This window comes from Dendropsophus ebraccatus, chromosome 2, assembly GCF_027789765.1.
Source record: "Dendropsophus ebraccatus isolate aDenEbr1 chromosome 2, aDenEbr1.pat, whole genome shotgun sequence".
Lineage (NCBI taxonomy): Eukaryota > Metazoa > Chordata > Amphibia > Anura > Hylidae > Dendropsophus > Dendropsophus ebraccatus.
In genome coordinates this window covers 39,992,692-40,013,641 of record NC_091455.1, presented here as the reverse complement: position 1 = coordinate 40,013,641, position 20,950 = coordinate 39,992,692, and the positions used below count along the sequence as shown (strand labels likewise).

At 43.0% G+C, this 20,950-nt stretch overlaps 1 protein-coding gene across 6 annotated transcripts in view; it reads right to left on the bottom strand.

Moving 5' to 3' along the window:
* The window catches only part of CNGB3 (cyclic nucleotide gated channel subunit beta 3), a 105,450-nt gene extending 85,259 nt beyond the window's left edge, over positions 1-20,191 (bottom strand). For 4 of the 6 annotated variants that reach the window (XM_069957402.1, XM_069957404.1, XM_069957405.1 and 1 more), the window contains exons 1-3: positions 19,984-20,191; positions 15,148-15,227; positions 6,976-7,105 (exon numbers count right to left, since the gene is read on the bottom strand). In XM_069957402.1, coding sequence (XP_069813503.1) covers positions 6,976-7,105; positions 15,148-15,190 — 173 coding nt within the window. In that variant the 5' untranslated portion in view covers positions 15,191-15,227; positions 19,984-20,191. Of the gene's footprint in view, positions 1-6,975; positions 7,106-15,147; positions 15,228-16,864; positions 16,944-19,983 lie in introns of those variants that run through there. The other 2 variants (XM_069957400.1, XM_069957401.1) reach the window with 2 other exon arrangements.
* Between the last annotated feature and the right edge of the window lie 759 nt (positions 20,192-20,950).

Here is a 20,950-nt window from a genome sequence, read left to right as displayed (position 1 = left end):
ACCGTATCGCAGCAGATCCGCAGCTGATTTAATCTAAATAACTGAACACAGCATCAAATCTGCACCATCAAATCTGCTGCAGATCTGCAGCAAATCTGGTGTGTGTGAAGGCACCCTAATAGTCAAATGGGCGTGTACTTTAATGTTTATAAAGGGTGTGAATATCAGCTGATGCCGTGAATACAGTTAAGGGGTATGTATTAGACATATACAGCACTCAATGTAAAACTTTTAAAGGGGAACTATCAGAAGGTTAGATGAGTCTAATCTGCTGATAGCCCCTTATAGTGCCGGGGACGCTGAGGAGGAAGGTGTGTGTGTTACCTTTTTCCTTGTGCCAATCCTGAGCTGTTATTCGGAGTAATCTTCGATCCAGAGCACTGTTAGGAGCACTGCCGCGTCATCCGGCCCACCTGCTCCATTGATTATGATCAAAAGGAGCTGGACAATGATGTGGCAGTGCTCCTAACAGTGCATCGGAGTGAAGATTACTCTGACTAACAGCGCATGACCGGCACCAAAGAGAAAGGTAACACACACACACCTTCCTCCTCAGCGTCCCAGGTGCTATAAGGTGCTATCAGCATCTTAGATTTGTCTAACCTTCTGATAGTTTCCCTTTAAGTTCACACCCAGCTGACTATTAACTAAATTGTCAAATTATAGAGAAATGATAATGCAAGCTTATGGGACAGTGACCCATGTGCTTCTCTCCCCACTTGTTCTAGCGATTACTAGGAGTCTGAAAACTCAGCCCCTAACTGATCACAGCAAATGACATGTACATCTAGAGTTGGTGACCTGCAGAGTTCTCTAAAGTTTAGAGCAGCAAAACAATGCTTAAAGTACTACTCCCATAAAAAACATTTTCCCAGTAATTGAAGCACAGTAGAAAGTTATATAACTCTGTAATGTGCTTCAATCACCTATCTGCCTCCCTTCCCTGTCTTTTCCACCCTCCACCCTCCCACCAGGAAGTGCACTAAACTCACACAGACCTAATTACTGTCATCTTCTCTCAGCTCCTTCTTGTGACGTTGAGTCATCAGCAGGAGGGCTGCTCTAGCTCCTGTTACACCAGCCTCCCCCTCCCCTGCCTTGTCAGGTGACTCTGCTTGCTCAGCTCCCATTGGCTGAGCAACTGCAAGTCATGTCACTTGCTTATCTTCTCTCTGACTCCCAGCACATAGGCAGCCCCCCCCCCCTCATACTCTCTCCTGCTGTGGAGTGGACTCAGTGAGTGAAGGAGCCCTGTCACTTGTTTATCTTCCCTCCGTGACAGACCCCCGTCTTATCTCTCCTGCTGCCCTGACCTGATTAGGGACGGCCATTGTGCAGATGTCACTTTGCTATGTACACTACATTGCAAAGTGAAAGTATGTGTGTGCAGCTTCAGTGCAGGGGCTGACAACCTGTGTGATTATACAGCAGCCTGATGGAAGAGAGAGAGAGGGGGTCATGTATGATGGGAGTTGAAGTGAATTGAGGGGCAGGCACTTGCAACGTCACAGCAGCCAAAGTGCATCATGGGAAGCTGAAACCAGGAAATTCAAACAGTAACAGCCCAGGAGGGATGATAAGTATATAAACTATGTTTCTGATTGTTTTTGCTTTTTTTTCCCTTAGCACAGGAGTTGTCCTTTAAGACAGCCGCCTGATGCCCAGCAAGCTCCTGGCACAAGAACTATGGCTAAGACCCCCCACGCTGTCCCTACCTACTTGCAGAGCAGGCCCTAAACGACCGTCTGCAACTGGGCGGCGTTCCCTACGCTGCAGTAAGTGCAAATGCAGACAAGACACAGTACAGACAAACAAGGTACAATGACAGCAGAAAAGGCAAAGCCAAAAAACACACACAGAAGGACAGGACCAAGAAAGCAGCAAGAAACGGAGGACCAAACAAACGGAGGACGAAAGCCAGGGATGAAACAAGGTAACGGTGAAGCCAAAGCCAGACATACAAGGAAACAGTGAAGCCAAAGCCATAGAACTTTGCAAGATAAGCTGGGGACTGCACAAGGAACACTGAGGACAAGCAAGGCACACTGAGGACTAAAGGAGAACACTGAACCAAAAGACAAAGAAGGTAAAAAACAAGCAAAGGGATAAACAACTAGGAATACAGACAATCTGAGGAAAGCAGGATCTAGCTGACAGACAAGCTGAACAACGCTATCAAGAGCACAGACTGAAGGGAGGGAGAAGCTTATAAGGGATCAGAAGTCCCGGATTCCAAGCTGATAGGCTGAGCAGGAGAAACACACAAGAGATCACAGAAAGCCAGAGGAGAAGAGACCTGTCAATCACAACACAGCAGACACAATCAGTAAACAGACCACAGCAAGGAAGGTGCAGGGAGAACTAAGAAAACATGGACCGGATCACAGATGACATAAGCAAAGAACATAAGAAAACCAGGCACGGACCTAATGCCAAAAGCGCAGTCTTTGGCGCACAGGTCGAATCTTTGCAACAGAGTGTGGCTCTGATGCCTTTTCAGGCGCGATCATGACAGTATGATTCATTTCCTAACCCAGAAGTCTGGACAATGGATTACCGGAGGATGAAGAAGTTGAATGCAGCCCTAAGGCTGATTGGAAAACATGGATTAAGGCATAGGCTGTACCCAGGTTTTTCAGGACTCCTTAGGGCTTCATCCAAACTCCTAAAGCGGTGTTCCAAGAAAATAATTTTTTCCCCTATTTACAAGATAGAGGAAAAGTAGGGGATCGCAGAGGGTCTGATCTCTGTACCCCCCATGATCTCCTTATCCGACCCTTGGCTTCTGTATTATGAATAGAGATGTGGGTACGGCATGTGACCCGTGGCTCTATTCATTCCTATGGAGGTGGTGGAAAGAGCCGAGTACATCATTCCTCTGGCATATTTAGCTCTTTCCGTTGCTTTGTAGAAATGAATATAGCCATGGGTAATGTGCCGTACCCACGGCTCTATTCATAACAAAGAAGCTGGGGGCCTGATCGGCGGGGGGTACAGAATTCGGAACCCCGCAATCTCCAACTTTTTCCCTATCCTGTGGTTAGGGGAAAAGATGGTTTTCATGGAATACCCCTTTAAGCCACCAGTAATCAAATGCTGAGACTTCCAGGTTTGGACGGTCTCCAGCATGCTAGAGTTGGGATGATTTCTAATTTTTTACCAACATTGACCCATCACTGAAGCCCATCACTGAACAGACCATCAAGGTGGAATATTTAGGATAACCGTATACCATGTCATTTTTAGAACTCATAATTCTTGCTCCCTTATGCCTGGGTTGTCTTTCCGTATAGTAGATTGAATCTGAATAGTATTTTGACAAAGACTTTCTATTCAGCTGCTTGATGAAAGCCAGGTTTATTCCAGTTCACTCATACCATTGTTATAGTTTAACTACATGAAATTATTTTAAAGATCAGGATATTTGATTCAACACAAATGTGGCATTTTGCATAGGCATCTGCTAATTATCCTCCGCAAGCTAATTTTCCCAGAATACATTTGGTGTCAGAATGGTTTCACACATATGATGAAATGAGCCTCAATTTTATGTCCTTCTTTTGGATGTAATTGCTACTTAGATGACATTGACTACTTTCTGCATGTGTCAATTAGTAATTTCTATGATTTTAGCTTTTTCGTTTGGGATTTTGTTTTTCCTTTTATTGTGTGCAGTCCGGCTATACATTATACATTGCTGTTCCTTATGCATATTCTGATTCTAAAAGGTAAAAAAATATAGAGGACTTTCCCAGATATCCTTCTCAGTCAGACATGTGAAACTGGAAGTATAGGAGCTGAGAGTCCTGCTAATTGGAGATGAGAGAACTAAGTCTTATCAACCGTGATTTGTTCCAAACTTTGTGAAAAGTTCGATTTGGTACCGAACAAGTTTGTAAAGATGGTAGCTGCACAATTTAACACCCATAAAAAAAGGGTATACTCACCTGTCCGTGCTCCCCTGGTGTCTTCCTCCGGTTCTCCGGTGTCCTCCACTGATTGTAGCCGTCTCCAGCATGCTCAGCCAATCACTAGCTTAGACAAGACAGCACCTCACCAGTGATTGGCGGAGACAAGACTAACAGCCCACTCAGCCCCTGTCCCGTCTCGGTTAGTGATTGGCTGATTAAGTAATTGACTGAGTGAGTGAGTGAGTGGCTGGCTTTTGGCGGCAGCAGGGAAACTTTTGAAAAGTTTGCTCATCTGTACTGCTAATATCCAGTCTTAGCACTTATTTCTAACTTCTGCAAAATACGTGTCCCCATACTTTGTTTGGCATGCCTCTGTCCCGCAATATGCTTGTTTAATTGTCCAGAGTAGTGATAAATTAAGCCTGGGGTCTTAATTGCTCAGTAGCAAGTACCCAGTTAGGTAAGTGTCTCTGTATTCTCTACATCTCCAACAGACATGCCCTAATTTAGGTTTTAGAATCTTTATGTCTGCTCTACACACCCTGATTGCCTGAAATATAACGATTAGAGGGGTTGGCCACTTTATAGTTAAATAGTTCAAGGTACAGTAATAAGTAAGTGTACTGTAATGTACTTTTCTCATCTGTTTTAGATTATACATTGGTTAATTATTTATTTTTCATTTTGTCTGAACAATCTGATTTATAGCAGGTACTTAGGGAAAAAAAAAATAACTAAGTGACATCTATGGGATAGTAGGCATGCTCTGTGACATATGCAGAAGTCCCGGTGATGGGAGGGGGAGTATGTCTCTATCTTCTATGGTCATTATAGTAATCCTGTGTTATATACTGTACATCTAACTTTAGGCCATGTTCACATGGCGTAAGACACCGGCCGCCCTGTGTCCCGCCGGGTCACAGAACGGCCAGTGTCAGAGAAGATAATCCTGGCCAGTACTGCAGTACCGGACAGATGATCTTAATTTCTCATGAATTGGGATGCGTGTGCACCCGCATCCCAATTCCCCGCTGCACACAATGAATAGCGGCCGCAAAGAACCTGTCAGTTCACACAATAGAGCGTACGGATGTCAGGTATTGCGTGGCCGCTAGCAATCCAGGCCAGAGTGTATACTATGTATTTACACTCCGGCCAGGATTCCCTCTAGCTGCAGCACAATGTAAGTTAAGTATTAATCACGGCTGTTGTTGAAATGGCCATGATTAATACTGAACTTACGTTGTTTGAACATCGCCTTAAAATGCAAATTATGATAACTAGTTATTATACCTTATCCTTTGTAATTCTGCACTCTGATGGTGATGAAAGAACTAATGACCCTTTCCCCACCTCCTGTTCACAAAAACAGCTGAAAATTAAACACTAGAAGAAGATTTATCATTTCTGCCTCTTTTACCCCACTTTTCGAGTTCTTGCCAGTTTCAGATGTGCAAAATGTATCATATGATGAACTGATGTATTTTTATCATTATCCTTCTTGTATTGATGCTTAGTGTTTTTAAATTTTAGGATTTATTTAAATTAATAAATAAAGAGATAACGCCATCCCTCCCGCTTCAATAAAAACTAACTTGTGCCGAAAAACCTGATTTATAACTTCTTGGATAGCTTCAATGGGTTCTAGTCCTCTATTACCGATATGACGGTAGTATAGACAAAGCTACTTAGGAGAAGTCGTAATAGGGAATAAATATTATTGTTATACAAGAATTAGAGGAAATGCATCATTCCCTTTTTGTTAAACATGAAGACTTGGGCTGCCGTTCTATTCTGTAACATTCGAGGAATCGGCCGTAAATAGGAGAGGGCTCATTCAGAGGCAGGAAATGCAGAAATAGTTCCTGGTTTATGACATATGGGTGAAAGTTCCCAAAATAATTGGTATTGTTTTCCTATCATGGATGACAACATGTTTAGGCTACAAGGCACATCCTGGCATAATAACATTATCTGTAGCCCGTAAGCCGCTCAGAATAAACCGGGTGTTTGTCTCCATTCATTAGTAATGCTGACTCCGTAGGTCGTATAAGTCAACTACACTTGTATATGTGAAGTACATAGCTGAGTACTATAGGTACAGAGGGTGCAGAAGGTCCATCTGTAGAGCTTCATGAAGTGCAGGGGCGTAATAACACATTATGTTAATACCAGAAGAATGTAGTCACACTTTACAGAGCTATAATGTTATAGAAACAATGCTTACATAGTACGTGTCTATAGAACCTAAACAACATGACATAACAGAATGTGGAGATATTTCTAGTAAGATGGTAGACCTATGTATGAATAGAGTTAGAATACATATGACATATATATCAGTGTGAGATCATAAATCTATCATGGAATATGTGTGCCGCGGCTCCATGATCTTGGATTAAAAGCAGCTATCTGACGGTACAAGCGGTTTGGGGGGGGGGGGCAGATTGTGGGTACAGAGTCTCTTTAATTGCCGAACCACACCCAAACTAGAGACAAGAGTCGTTGTGCTATTTCTGGTAGAAAGCGGCCATGTTTTTCTGATCCTGGATAAACCCTTTAAAGCCAAATCAAATGATACAAGCCATATAATGGTCAGGATGGAATATTGTTATCACTTATATACACAATGGCTAAAACCTCACCTGAAACGAAAAGTGCAAATCTTAGAAAATTCTGATTTATTAGATGGGAGTCCTTTGTTAAACACCTTTACCTATAAGCCCAACCAAAGAACAGCCTTAACAGAATATCTCACCCTCTGGAGGACCCAACATGTCAATGCACAGTATAGAGCCGTCTCTTCAATTGTGTAATTCTTAATTTCTCCTGTGGGGGAGCTGTAGAAGAATTGCACACTTGCCAGGTTGTCTCACTAGGGGACTAAGCGTCAGGATAATATATGATCATATTACTTATTTTCTAGGAACCCTTCACACAAAAAAAGGATAGACAAAGGCAAACCATCCCTCTTCTTACTGCTCTAGGTGGTACAATAAGTAAAAGAAATTACTCCTTTTCACATTAAATGTTACTTTTAGAAAAGCCGCCAACATTTACTTACTCCTTTTTATCTTTCTCTTCACAGATTTGGTTTTCATTGCTTGTTGATGAGTTTTCCCTTTGTGCTTTTTCCTGGGACTGCGATGAGCCTGGTTTGATCTCTTCTGTAGCGTTCTCATCCTTTGGATCATCTAAGAGTATATTGAAAACGATATCAGGTATTTTGGTAATATGGCAGGGTACTTGAGTCATGATCGTGTAATAGCAATTTGAAAAACAGTTAGTTTGTCGAGGTCTGGGTGGCATGAGTGATGTTAGAAGATTCCTGGTTGACTATTGTCAGAAAGTTATACAAATATGTAAATTACTTCTATTACTTCTATAAAAAAAACAAAAAAAAAAAACGTAAAGAAAAAAAGACTTCCAGTACTCCAGCTTCTTTTTATCCCAGAGGAAATCATGTAATGTTTTCCGATTCAACACGGTACTCACTGCTGCCACCTCTGTTTGTGCTGGTAACTCGGTGCATACTCCCAGTGCAAACCTCTCCAGCTGTGGACAGTTCCTGACATGGACAGAGGGGGCAGCAGGGAGCACTGAGTCAGATTAGAAAGAACTATATGAGTTCCTCTGGTTTGTATAGCAGCTGACAAGTAATAGAAGGCGTGATTATTTTTCAATATAATTTACAAATCTGTATAACTTCCATAATTCTGTATAACTATAAGTACCCCTTTGGCAAAAAAAAAAAAACTCTATGAAAAATAAAATGCACAAAAAGCATGTAGGTGTACTCATCGATCCACCACCAGTTGTTTGACACCTTTCTCACTTGTCTATGCTGCTCCTAGCTCCAGGTTCAAATGATCCAAGTTTTACATCATGGCACCAGGCCGGCAAACTACATCTCCCAGCATACACTGCACCTCAGAACGAACTGTCAGAACCTGCCCCTGCCTTGTAGTATCTGCACACCACTGGCTTGATCTGCTTATGCTTTCCACATTAAGCATAGTATCTAGAGATGAGCGAACCAGCCGAGGTTCGGGTTCGTATAAACCTAAACTCTCGGCTTCTGATTCTCGCTGTCTGGCCGCTCCGTGGAGAGGGTGGATACAGCCTGAGGACTGCCTGGAAAACTGGGATTCAGCCCAGGCGGTCCTCAGGCTGTATCCACCCTCTCCACGGAACGGGCAGACAGCGTGGATCAGAAGCCGAGAGTTCAGGTTCATACGAACCCGAACCTCGGCCAGTTCGCTCATCTCTAATAGTATCTATCTATCTATCCATCTATCTATTCTCTTTTTTCGATTCTACATAGATAGATGTCAGTGTGGGTGGGGTTAAAGATGTGCGGTAGGCAGACCAAATGGGGAACGCTAGACTGGTTGGCCTGGCGTTTTGGTATACTCCCAGGTCAGCTGCTATGGTGGTGTGGTAGCTGAGTGGTTCTAGGGTCACTTGAACACTTGTCATGGTAGCCTGAAGTGGTATAGGATCCGCCCCGGATGTTTAGACTGTGTCTGACCGCCTTCTGCCCTACAGTTGCGAGCTACTCATCCTGTCAGGGTAGTACAAGCCCCAGGCCTAATTATCTGGGCTAAGCAGACTTTCAAGATTTCCTGGTCGTCCTGCACTGTGCAGTGGAATACCTAGACTCATAGTAACTGTTTTCCACAGGGGTCAGTTCCTGTGACTGCTGAGGTAACTGCCTTGCACGTTTTAGAGAGGTTCCTGGTGTGCACAAGGGAATCCTAGTCTGGCAGTTCTCCCCCTTTGTATTTCCTTCATAGTGGCTGTGGCTTGCATAGACAGAATCTGTGGCTTCCTTGTTTGTGTCCCTGTCATGGGACCTATCCTAAGCCAGGCCCTGTGTCAGGTAGGGAACTGGGAAGACAACAGACTGGTGCAACCGTAACACTGGCACGTGCCCCAGCTCACCCTACCTACTTGCCACAAACAGTACTAAAGATTACTGCGGACAACTGGTCGACAATCCAAAGGCTACGTTCACACAGAGCAAAAGGGGCGGATTACGCGTGGAAATATTTCCACCTGAAATCAACTGACGCTGAATTACGAGCAGAATATAAGCAGAATGTAAGCAGAATCCCTGCGTATTCCGCTAGGAAAGTGTTCAGCTCGTAATCAGCTCTTGACAAATTCAGCGCGGAATACTCGAGGAATCCGCATGCATGTATTTGGCGAGTAAACTAGACTATACCAGAATATATACTAGAATCCTCCTCCCCTCTTTTTTCCCCATTTCTGCGCTGATTCAGCGCGTAATTTCCGCTTGTATTACGCTTGTATTCCACGCTGAATACACGCGTATTCCACGCTGAAACAGAAAATCAGAGCCCCATTGATTTGTATAGGCCTCCGCTAGCGGAAGAATGAACATGTTCATTCTTCTGGCGGAAAGCGGATTAGTTCAGTGCGGAAATTCCACTGTGTGAACTGCAGAGCAGAATTTCCATTCAACACAATGGAAATTAGCTCTGCACCTATTTTAACGGCTGAAATTTCAGTGCTGATTCAGCACAGAAATTCAGCTGCTTTTGCTCTGTGTGAACGAGCCCTTACACTGAAATAAGTGCAAAACAAAACAAGACAGGACAAACAAACACAAAAGAGAATAGTCAGAGTACGGGGTCAGCAACACATGGGCAGCGAAGGTACAAAATAAGAATCCAGGAAGCAAAGTTAGAGTACAAAATCCAAAGGTCAAAGTCACAATAACAAACAGTCAGGAGAACGCTAGGTTAAGGCACAAGGCACTAGGAGCAATAACAGACAATGGACAAGGTAAACGGTGAAACAGAAGCCAGAGACAGTAACAAAGAAACTTGAGGACAAGGCAAGGCACACTGAGGACTAAGCGAGGAACACTGAACCAAAAGACAAAGAAAGGCAAGAAACAAGCAAAGGAATAAGAAAACCAGGAATACAGACAATATGACAAAGGCTGGATCTAGCTGACAGACAAGCTGCACAAAACTATCAAGAGCTCAGACTGAAGGAAGAGACCAAGCTATAAGGGAACAGAAGTCCCAGACTCCAAGCTGATAGGTAGAGCAGGAAAAACACACAAGAGAATCACACAAAGCCAGAGGTGAGGAGACCTGTCAATCAGAACACAGCAGAGACAATTAGTGAATAGACCACAGCAAGGAAAGTGCAGGGAGAACTGAGAAAACATGGACTGGATCGCAAAAGACATAAGCAAAGAACATAATAAAACCAGGAACGGACTTAAGGCCAAAAGCGCAGTCTTTTGCGCAGAGGTCGGATCTTCACCGCACAGGGTGGCACTGATGTCTTTTCAGCCACGATCATGACACCCTGGCTTAACTTCAGCAGACATCTAGTTCTTGTTGCTTCCTCACACACTGACTACAGACTGAAGACTGACTAGTCATGGCTCCCTGCCTGTCAGTGCGCAGTGCGGGTATGATTGAGAGTCAGAGAGTCAGGTAGGTGGCCTCTCTGCCTGTTAATCATCCCCGCACTGTGCACTGACAGGCAGAGAGCAGTGACTAGTCACAAGCGGCTCCCTGTCCAGATGACTAGTTGCTGCCCCTCTCCTGTCCTTAAGCGATAGAATAAAACTACTGCTGTAAAGTTGCGGCTCCAGATGCGAATGGTAGCTCCGGGGAGCTGCACAGCACAGCTTTACTATGCAGCAGGGAACCAATCAGCACAATCGATTGGTTTCCTTTAATAGGTCAAATGTGGTTGTTATGTAACCTCTCCAATACAGCAGTAAAAAGAAGTTATCGTGATGGAAGACCCAGTGCCCACAATGCTCATACCCAGGGTAGTTAGAGTAACTGTCCATAATTGATTCTGATCGCTAAATCCACATATAAGCTCAACATACAAGGAATTGTTCTAAATTACAATCGCTTTGCTAGAAACAATGCTGGAACTGCCTCTGGACTTTTCAGCTGTGATCTCAGCATAGAAGCCAAAATATATTCCCTTTTATTGCAAGCTTGGTATTTTCGCTGTGTTTTATCACTGGCACCCTTCTATTCCATTAAAAAGGGAAACAATGGTAATGGAGAGTAGCGGTAATGACACTGTGATCTTTACAATTTAGGAGTAGGCAATTGAATATTTTATTAAAAAAAAAAGTTTTTTTTAAAATATTTCATAATGCTTTATATTGTCGTGGGAACCAATTAAAATTTGTTTATAGCTTTGTGTCTACGTGGCCTTACACTTTATGGAACTTTCAATAATGACAAGGAGAATAAAAACAAGCTGTGAGGAATACGAAGCCAAAAAGATCAAAAGAACAGCATGAAGCCCGAGGAACAGCAATCTTATAGTGAAAACATTGAGGAGGAAACGCCTGTGCCGGGGACAGACGTGCGCAAGTGTCACTGACATAAAACGAGTGTTTCATAAATTGACATAGACAATGATGTTATTGAAGAAGGCCATAGAAAATTATATAGAAATTTGTAAGGGGGGGGGGGGGGGCAATTTCCCTTTGCAGAACTGTATACTGCACCTAAAGACTGCTCATCGAATATTTATGTATATTCTGACTGTGTGTATATATATATTGCTATGCTGCACTGTATATGTGTATACTGTGGGATGATAGGCCCTAATACCATACCTGACTCTGGTAGTTGTAGTCTGGTCTGCCAACCCCATGGGGAGATACAGGTATTGCAATAATCTCTGGGGGGTCCGAGTCCTAGTTAGAGGTGAGTGAAGAGAAATCTGGCAAAGATTTGCAGCGAATCGCGCTGTCAATTCACTTTGTTCTATGCAGCGAATTCACTCTGATTTGTAAAGGAAAAAAAAAAAAGCCGGCCGCACATGCGGTCTGGAGTGTCATTGGGCGGGTGAAAGGGATTAAGCATAATCTTTAGTGCCCGTCCAATCAGCTGCACGCCCCTCTGTGATGTCAGCATCTCCCTCTGATCCTCTACATAAGGGTGCCTTCACACACATCGGATCCGCAGCAGATTTCCCGCTGCAAATTCGCAGTGAAATCCGCTGTGGACCCAGTGCCAGGTAATCCCTATGAGAATGTATCCTGCTGCGAGTATGTAAGTTAACCTCCCGCCAGCCGGATTATACATCACCTGCTCCCCACTCCAGCTTGCTTTGGGGGTTCCCGGCATCTCGCTCAGCCAATCAGTGTGCTGCCCCTCCGCAGCCACTAATTGGCTGAGCGGGACGTGCAGCCGAGAACCCCCGAAGCAAGCTGGAGATGCTGGTGATGTATGCTCCGGCTGGCGGGAGGTTAACTTACGTACTCGCAGCAGGATGTCAATCCCGCTGTGAGTATACATTCTCATAGGGATGCACTGGCACTGGATCCACAGCGGATTTTACTGTGAATTTGCAGCATGAAATTCACTGCGGATCCGGTTTGTGTGAAGGCACCTTAGGGGGTTCGGTAACGGAGGCGGCCAGTCAGCTGTGTGTGGAGGAGAGAGCAGGATGGCAGCAGGCAGTTACAGCAGAGCAGGGAGAGACTAACAGAATGATATAGGGACAGAGAGGAGAGGAATGACAGAAATTGGATGACTGACTGGCTGATTAACTTTTTTTTTCTAAATTGTGATTTTCCAATTTTTGACACTTTTGCAACAACATGCTTTAACAAATTCGTCCTTCTGTAATAGTGCCAGTATTGTAGCTACTATAGTTTGGTTGTTTTAATGAAATTTGTTCAATTTGCGAATCTTAACGAATTTAACAGAAATTGTGCGAGGCTCGCTAAACAAATTTCCGTCTCCTTCGCTCATCTGTAGTCCTAATAGTGCCAGAGGGATGGGCCTGGTAACAGTGGTGTACCATGTCACTATGCTGAGAGGGAGAAGCCTTAAGAAGTGTTATAAGGCAGGTGTTCATGGTGTCGAGGTGAGGGAGACGACAGCCATGTAAGGTGTAGTGGAAATACTATTGGCCTGTTTGTCTAAAAAAATGGTCCTGGGCCTGGACATTAGAGCGATGGCTTGCCACTCTGCAGGAGAGATAGGGGGACTGGAAACCAACAGGATGCTAGGGAACTGTAGGTCACAAGATGTGGCTCAGGAGTGATGCTGATCCATAAGGTCAACTTAGCAACGAAAGGCGAGTCTTTACGGGCTTTCCAAGTTGTGGATATCATGGGACAGATGGCAAGACTGGCAGTAAAAGTAGGTACCAAGCAGCATCCTGTGTGGGTAGCACCTAAAGCAGTAAGGGCTGAGTGCAACCTGCGAGTAGCTAACTCTGGGAATCTGCTGGGTTTTGGGAAATAATGTCGGCCCAGTATGGGCAACCTGTTGGGGCTGATGTTGTAGTAAGGTCTGATTTGGGGGCTGAGGGGGGAATTTCTCTTAGATTTATTGTGTGGCCCATGTTCTCTGGAAACCTGTGGCCAACCCATGGCCAAAAATAACCTGTCAGAACATTGTGCTTGGATACATCACATATTTCAGTGGCTCTAGTGCTGAGCACATAGCATACAATGTTAGAGAAAAGACTCTGCAACAGATGATGTTAGGGAAAAGAAGTATTGGGCATGTTGAATTTTAATTGCCTGATCTTTTTGTTCTCAGGAAGATAAGCCACAAGAGGAATTTGCCAGATGGCTAATTTTTATTATTATTATTATTATTATGTGCCTTATAGTTGTGTAATATTGATAACACTTTACATCTAAATTTACACTTATAATATTAGCAAAAAAGACAACTTAATGCTATAATTCTATGTTTTAACTTTGTTAGACGTTAACGGTTCATGTTTTTTTTTTTTTTTTTTTCCCAGTTTGGGGAGAATAATGATTTCATGGACATATGAGAGATGAAAGTGATTCACATTTCCTGGCCAGTGTACTATGACAAACATCATCACAGCATATCAGAGCAAGCACGTTCCCTTGGGCAATGCCAGTGCCAGCGAGCGGTATAAGCTTGTTCTGAAATGTAGAAATATTTAGTCTATGTGATGTTAAATACTTTGGTGTCAAAAGAGACCAAAGAATTATAGAATACCTTTATTGGCTAACAAGAAAAAAATAATATCTGGAAGCTTAAGGACACAAGGACCCCGGCATTAGGCTGCCTTACAAATGGCGGACCTACTTGTATCCCAGCCAGATTAAGGGGCCCCCTGTGCTCCAAAAACTTCCTAACACAAGACTTCTGTTTGCCCCCAAGTATTACTTATAAAATACTCTTGTCTCTTTAACAAAAAAGGATTTAATATTGCATATATTTCTCTCACTAACTCCACTATTGTTGGTGTACGGCACCTTGGAAAATTGAGCCTGAAGTTCTTATCTGATGTGTTGTATATTAAACTTCATATATTGCTCTTGAAATAACTTGGTGATAGACTAAATAACTGACAGATCTGATTACACTGAAACTCATCATGAAAATGAAAAATAATAAAAAAGGAATACAGAAGAACAACCAAGCTGAATACATCCTGATAATAGACCTGATAATGGAGCCCATAGATATGTAATAAAGCCAGGGGCTGGTAATTGTGCCGCCTTCTCTGTAGTCACTGATTTTATCTATGTACATTTGTTAGTATAGTTTAAGCTTCTTGAAGTCATTCTCCAAGGATTGTTTTTTACTACTGTGCTCTAAGAAGTGGAACTTGACATAAAAGCCCCCATACACTTTATATGGAAGAAGACCAGACCTGTTACCGGCATCAGTATGAGGTATATGGGGGCCTCTCCACAATAGATGATGATGGATTTTAACTGCCCAACTCCTTCTTTCTCTGAGTGATAAACCAAATCTGCCATTGGCTCCCTTACCTACAGAGAACATATAAACCATTGGCTGTGTATCTGGAGAACTGGGTAAATAACTGTTACTGAAGGTGAATAGGCATCTTTACTCTCATTTTCGGCGGCAGAGCAATTAAAAACCTATGAACGTAAATTTCTTATATTCTTCTATACATTTAATCCTTATATACAGTCGTCCCTCAACATATGATATTAATTGGTTCCAGGATGACCATTGTATGTTGAAACCAAAATTCTATGGAAAACTGGTAATTGTTTCTGTCAGTTTCTCACGGCTCCGCTAGAGATCCCAGCTGAAGCGTATACTATGTATATACACTCCGTCTGGGATTCCATAGACGGCGATGTAACATATATTTTCGTATTAATCACATATTTTTACGAAAATATATGTAGTGTGAACATAGCCTTGGTCAGTAACACAAAATGAATCTTAAAACTTACTTTGTGGGGCAAAGAACTTTGCTTTGAAGTTAAATCTTTTCATCGCTGTTTGGTGTCTTTCTTAATGCCTCTTCTCCTGTCTGTAGAAACATATGTATTAGACTATGCACATATTACCAAGGTACAATTCTATTTCAATGCTTATTGTATCTTGTGGATAAACAATTATACTTAATATAATAAACTGTAAAAATGACCATGTCAGACATATGGCTGCACAGATCTCCTTGTGGTCACATGACATTTGTATGTTAGAGCATCACCCATGGCACACATGATGTTAAAGCATCATACCTCTGCAGCCTTACTAGTGTGTATTGATGCGTATGCATCCATATGTCAACAGAGTCTATAAACAATACATGTGATTCAAAATTCAAAATGGACCTGATAAAAGAACTCTATTAGCAAAGAACTGATAAGTGCCGGATTTTTTTCCTTTTTTTTTTGCATTCCGAAAAAATAGGTCCATAAAATCCCTTCTGCATGGTATTATGTGGTAGTGCTTCTCCTTGTGGAGACTGCCAGCTGAGAGTCATATAAACCTGGCAATGCTTCCTAGGAGGGACGAATGCACATTAGCTAGCCATGTTTCAAGCCTCTTTTATGGGTCATATATTTACTAGTTACTAATGTCCAATAAGTGGCACTAGGGACCTGGGTTTCTTTTTTCTTTTTTTTCAGATTATTTATTTCATTTTTTTTCCAACAAAATTATGGGGGTGACCATCTGTCTAAGTTGTGTTTAACAGCATTTAGAGATATGCTTTACAGCCAGCCATATGGGTATAGCCATAATAGTCTAGAGCAGATCGTATTATTTTATATGGAAGAAGCTTCTATGCACTGTAACCTGTGCAGAGGTAATTCCGCAGAGGAAGAGGCTGAGCTCTAAATATCGGCTTTTCTCAGTGTGGTGTCTTATATTCTGGTGTTACCTGTCAATGTATTGCTATTTGTGATGATAAGGAGGACACAAATAGGAAGTGACCTGTACAGAACAGGAAGTGTCAGCTTATCATTAGGAATCAATGGCCCAATGGTCCTTTTTCCCATAAGAAAACACAGCATGGTCACTACTGTGTCTGGTTGGTGAGCCATGTATCAGGCAGGGGCGTAACTACCACTGTAGTAGTCATAGCGGCTACTATGGGGCCTGCTGCATCAGGGGGCCCCTTGGCCCACTCCTGCAATACACTGGGCCACCTAAGCTGTCATCATTTGCAGCCCCCAGGTCTCCCGGGTTCTGCCCATGTCCCTTTAATTGCAAGCACTCCTGACTAGTGCTTGCAGTTATGCAGTTATGACTACACTTCATGGCTTAGTGGTCAGTCGTAGGACCCAATCAAAATTTGCTATGGGGCCCAGCCATTTCTTGTTACACCTCTGGTATCTGGTGTCGTATTGTGAACCTGAAGCTATAAGTAACACCTCTAGTGAATCAGACATTAAAGACTGAGTGGTAAGCTACGCTATTTTCACAGCATGTAAAAACAGCGGCCATATTTAATAACAACAGCCATTGTTGTGCAAACAATAGCGGATATTTTTGAAATAACGGCCATTATTTGCACAACAACAGCTGTTGTTATGAGATACGGCTGTTATTGTGAACATAGCCTAAAAGGGATTTGTCTACAAATGACACTCATTGCCTGACTGTGTAATAGAGTAAAATCCGATAGTTTTATCCCATAAAATTATCTGATTCAGTTACCACGGATGGAATGTATATGGAAGGGTTCACTGTGTTCATACTGTGCTTTCTTAAAGGGTTTATTGTTGCCTTCCTTCTTATCTTAGTCTAATGTTTATCTTATCTCCTAGATATTTTAATACTTGAGAATTCATTGGGAAGTGTCTCTTTGTGGTCTACACGTTAGACAGTGGCGTAGCTACAATGAAGGCAGGGAAGGCGACTTCTATAGGGCCCCTGCAGGAAGGGGGCCCGAGAAAGCCTGCCCTGCCTTCATGGTAGGTACCCCGCTCCCCCAGGGGTCCAGTGGAAGAGGGACCCGCCACTGCACTGTTCAGCCCCCTCACTGTAGTGCCGGGTGAGCGGGCTGAACAGAGGAGCAGGACCTGCCAGACGGCACAGGAGAGGGATGAAGGACCTTTGGGTCACATGACCCAAAGGTCCTGAATACTTCTATGTGAAGATCAGCCCAGACTACAGGAGGAGGGGGGAAGCCTGGGAGCTGTAAGTGCTGTGTGTGTGTGTGTGTGTGTGTGTCAGTGAGTGTATGTATGTATCTGTGTATATATTTATATGTCAGTGTGTGTATATATGTATCTGTGTATATATCTATATGTCAGTATGTGTATGTATCTGTGGCTATATATGTGTGTGTATGTCAGCAATGTCTGTAGCACTGGTGTATATGTGTGTGTTTGTGTATGTCAGTTGTGTCTCAAGTGATTGACAGGTTTGCTCCCAAAGATGTTCTGCAGCAGCTTCTAACAATGCTGGGCTCTAATAAAAGAACCCACCCATCAGCCGCTGAGCCACGATTGGCCGAGCACAGTTATGCTCAGCCAATCTCAGCTGATGACGCGGCCGGCCCTCGGGAAGATCGAAGGTGTTCAGGCCGGCCGGCCGAAGATGACGTTTGGCACAAGATGGCGGACGTGTGTCGGCACGGATCAGGTATGTATAATGCACTACACTTCCGGTTACATGGGTGGGGGTGGTGGGACACGGGGAAGGGGGCCATTCACAGACATAACATACATTACAAAGTTGTATAACTTTGTAATGTGTGTTATTCTGTGAATAATTTTTTAGCGCCGCACTACCCCTTTAAAGGATCGAAAAAGAGTGGAGAGAAAGTTTTTATAAACCAGGTACACTAAGCACAAAGGGAGCCCTTGGGAAAAAATTATTCAAGTGTAAAATAGCTGCTCAGGTGCAGCCGTGTTTGGAAGAAACTACTCTTCAACCGGGTGTGCATTGAATAACCGTCCATTGGAGGGGCTCCCCTAGGACTGGTGTTATCTATATTCATAACTAAGTATATCTTGTTCTTGTTTAATCCTTTGTTTAACCTCTTGCTTTGTCTTTGTCTTTACTACAGTAAACCATGTTTTTTTCACCTAGTTTTTGTGTCCGGGCCTATTTAATCACACATCTTAGAATCCCATAAAACACAGAAGTGGATTGATAAGCATCTTTGGCTATAATATCATATCATATTTGGCTATCCTTGTCAGTCTCATAGATCTAAATGAAGTATCAGCATAGATGTCCAAACACTGGCCAATTTAGCCATGGGGACATGGGACCCCCTTGCTCAGGTCCTTTATTGGAAAATCCTTATGGGTACAAACACACACACCGTATATGCAGCAGATACGCAGCAGATCTGCTGCAGATTTGATGCTGTGTTCAGTTATATAGATCCAATCTGCTGCGTATCTGCTGCGTATCGCAGCAGTAAATACGCAGCGTGTACGGTGTGTGTGTTTGTACCCTATAAAGCTAATGTACCACTAGGCACATCGCTTTGTGTTTTTTACATGAACAGACCGGTGCAGGCACAGGGATGCTGATGCCGATGTCCTTTTTTTCAACTGCCGCCTGTTTCCCGCGCACAGCGCTGATCTGTTCCCGAGCATCGGCCTGGCATGAAGCACTGGGGGCGGGCCCACTGCCCCCCAGTTTGAGAATCTCCTCCCTGTGACGCAGCTCCATTGATTCTAATGGAGGTGCATCACAGAGGGGAGGGGTTTTGCCACATTGGGGTCCGGTGCTTCATGCTCGGGAACAGACCAATAAAATGAACGCGGCACCAGCATTCCTGCGCAGACACCAGTCTGTTCATGTAAAATACACAAAGCGATGTACCTTGTGGTACATGGGCTTCAATACCAGCATGTCTTTCAATGTGTAAGCTCTAACATAAAGAACCACATACAGCCGAATACGCATTATAACTAAAATTGGATTTGAGTAATTAATTGAAAATCACAAGTTCATTAATGCTGTAATAAAATCCTAATCCATAATAGGAGATCTCCAGTGGCTCCCATATGTTCTACGTGCGCTAACACCGTTCACAATGTGTAATTATCATGCTGCTCGGCTAATGTCTCATGGCATGTCTCTACAACGTAATAAATACTGTGTGCAATATAATATGATTTGTTAACAGAAGTGCACAGCGGCTCATTTTTTCCCCCCGTATTAACACTTCACATGTGCTCCGGCCGGGCTCTAAATGCCGTGTTTTGGATTGGAATTGATTTTCACTAATCCCCATTAATCCAGGTCTATCAAGAATCTGAAGAGTGGAAAATAAGCATTCCAAGCCGCACATTCCCAGCAGAGCGACCGACATATGGAGGCCTTAATAATACAAAGATACCAGATTTTCTTCATCATATTAATGACTATGTAAATGCAACGTGAACTAGATAGAGACAAGATTAAGGATGTTCCTTTACAGTGCAATGATCTATCATTCCTGGAGTGCTAAGTATCCATTTACATATATATTAGCTGTAAACACACATTCGATATGCTTTACTGTACTTATTCCCTATAGTCCTTTAATAGATAAAGAATATTATAGATTATTATAGATTACAGAATATTATATTAGGATAGAGCTCCCCTATAGTCACTTATAGTACTATCTCTATGTAGGCCCTTGGGTTACCACGGCAACCACTGTACCCCCTATCATTGTAACATGCTTATATAGTGCTATCCTTCTGAGAACAGGCCACAAGATGTCCTTTTCCGTCAGAATTTATAGCATTAGATGTCATTGCTTGGATGGCGGCCATATTCCGAGGAGCCATTATAGATGTAAATAAATGTATATACCACCTTACCTTCTGTGCAGGCTAATCTCTTGGTTCACATGGCCGTCCTGCGATGCGTTCCCAGCTGACAGCCCGCGTCAACTGCTTATGTCAACTGTTTGACTTCTTTCTTAGCTTTGACCTGGCAAGTTAATCAGTCTTTTAAGTACTTTAGGGTTTAGCTTAATTAAATTCCATAATGCAAAGTCTGTGACCAGATAAGGAAGCCCACTTGTGACATTCTGAAGACAGTCATTAGGCTGCACAGTCAGTTTTTTTTTGTTGCTAGGAATGGAAATCTCTTATTCCGCTATTTGACGTTCATTTAAAATTCAGATACTAACAAATATGGAAATTGGACCCCTAGGTCTGCAGAACTTGTCGTCGGAGAATTGTTAACAGATTGCTGAAGGTGGCAAAACTGGCAATGCCGCCATCTGCCATTGCGGAAGTTAGCATCTTACCCAAAGGCATTAAAGCTACATCTTCAAGGCCTCGTGAGAATGGCTTTATGCATCTTACTGGTTGTAAGAGACCTAAGAGGGGGTAACAGGAAAAGAAAAACATACATGTAGCTGCTTTCTTCCAAGAACAGCACCACACCTGTCCCCAGGCTATGTGTGGTAATACAACCTTGCTCAATTGACTTGAATGGCACTGAGATGCAGTACTACAAATAAGCTCTATACATGAGTGGCGCTGTTTTGAATTAAAAAAGTTAGTCATTTCTAATCCCAGATAACCCCTTTAATATGAAGCTATACCCTTTAAAGTTGGTGGCTATAGAAATATATGAAAAATCTCATCGCATATGCTTAGGATTTCTTACAGAGACATGTTTTTAATTGAGTAGAATATAATGAGTATACTTCTGAAAAACGTGTGTGTGTGTGTGTGTGTGTGTCACCACAGGTGCACTCGTGTAAAGATGTGGAATGAGCAGAAGATACTGCCTTCTTTTGCCTTTACTGCTTAAAGGGAGTCTGTACCCACAGTC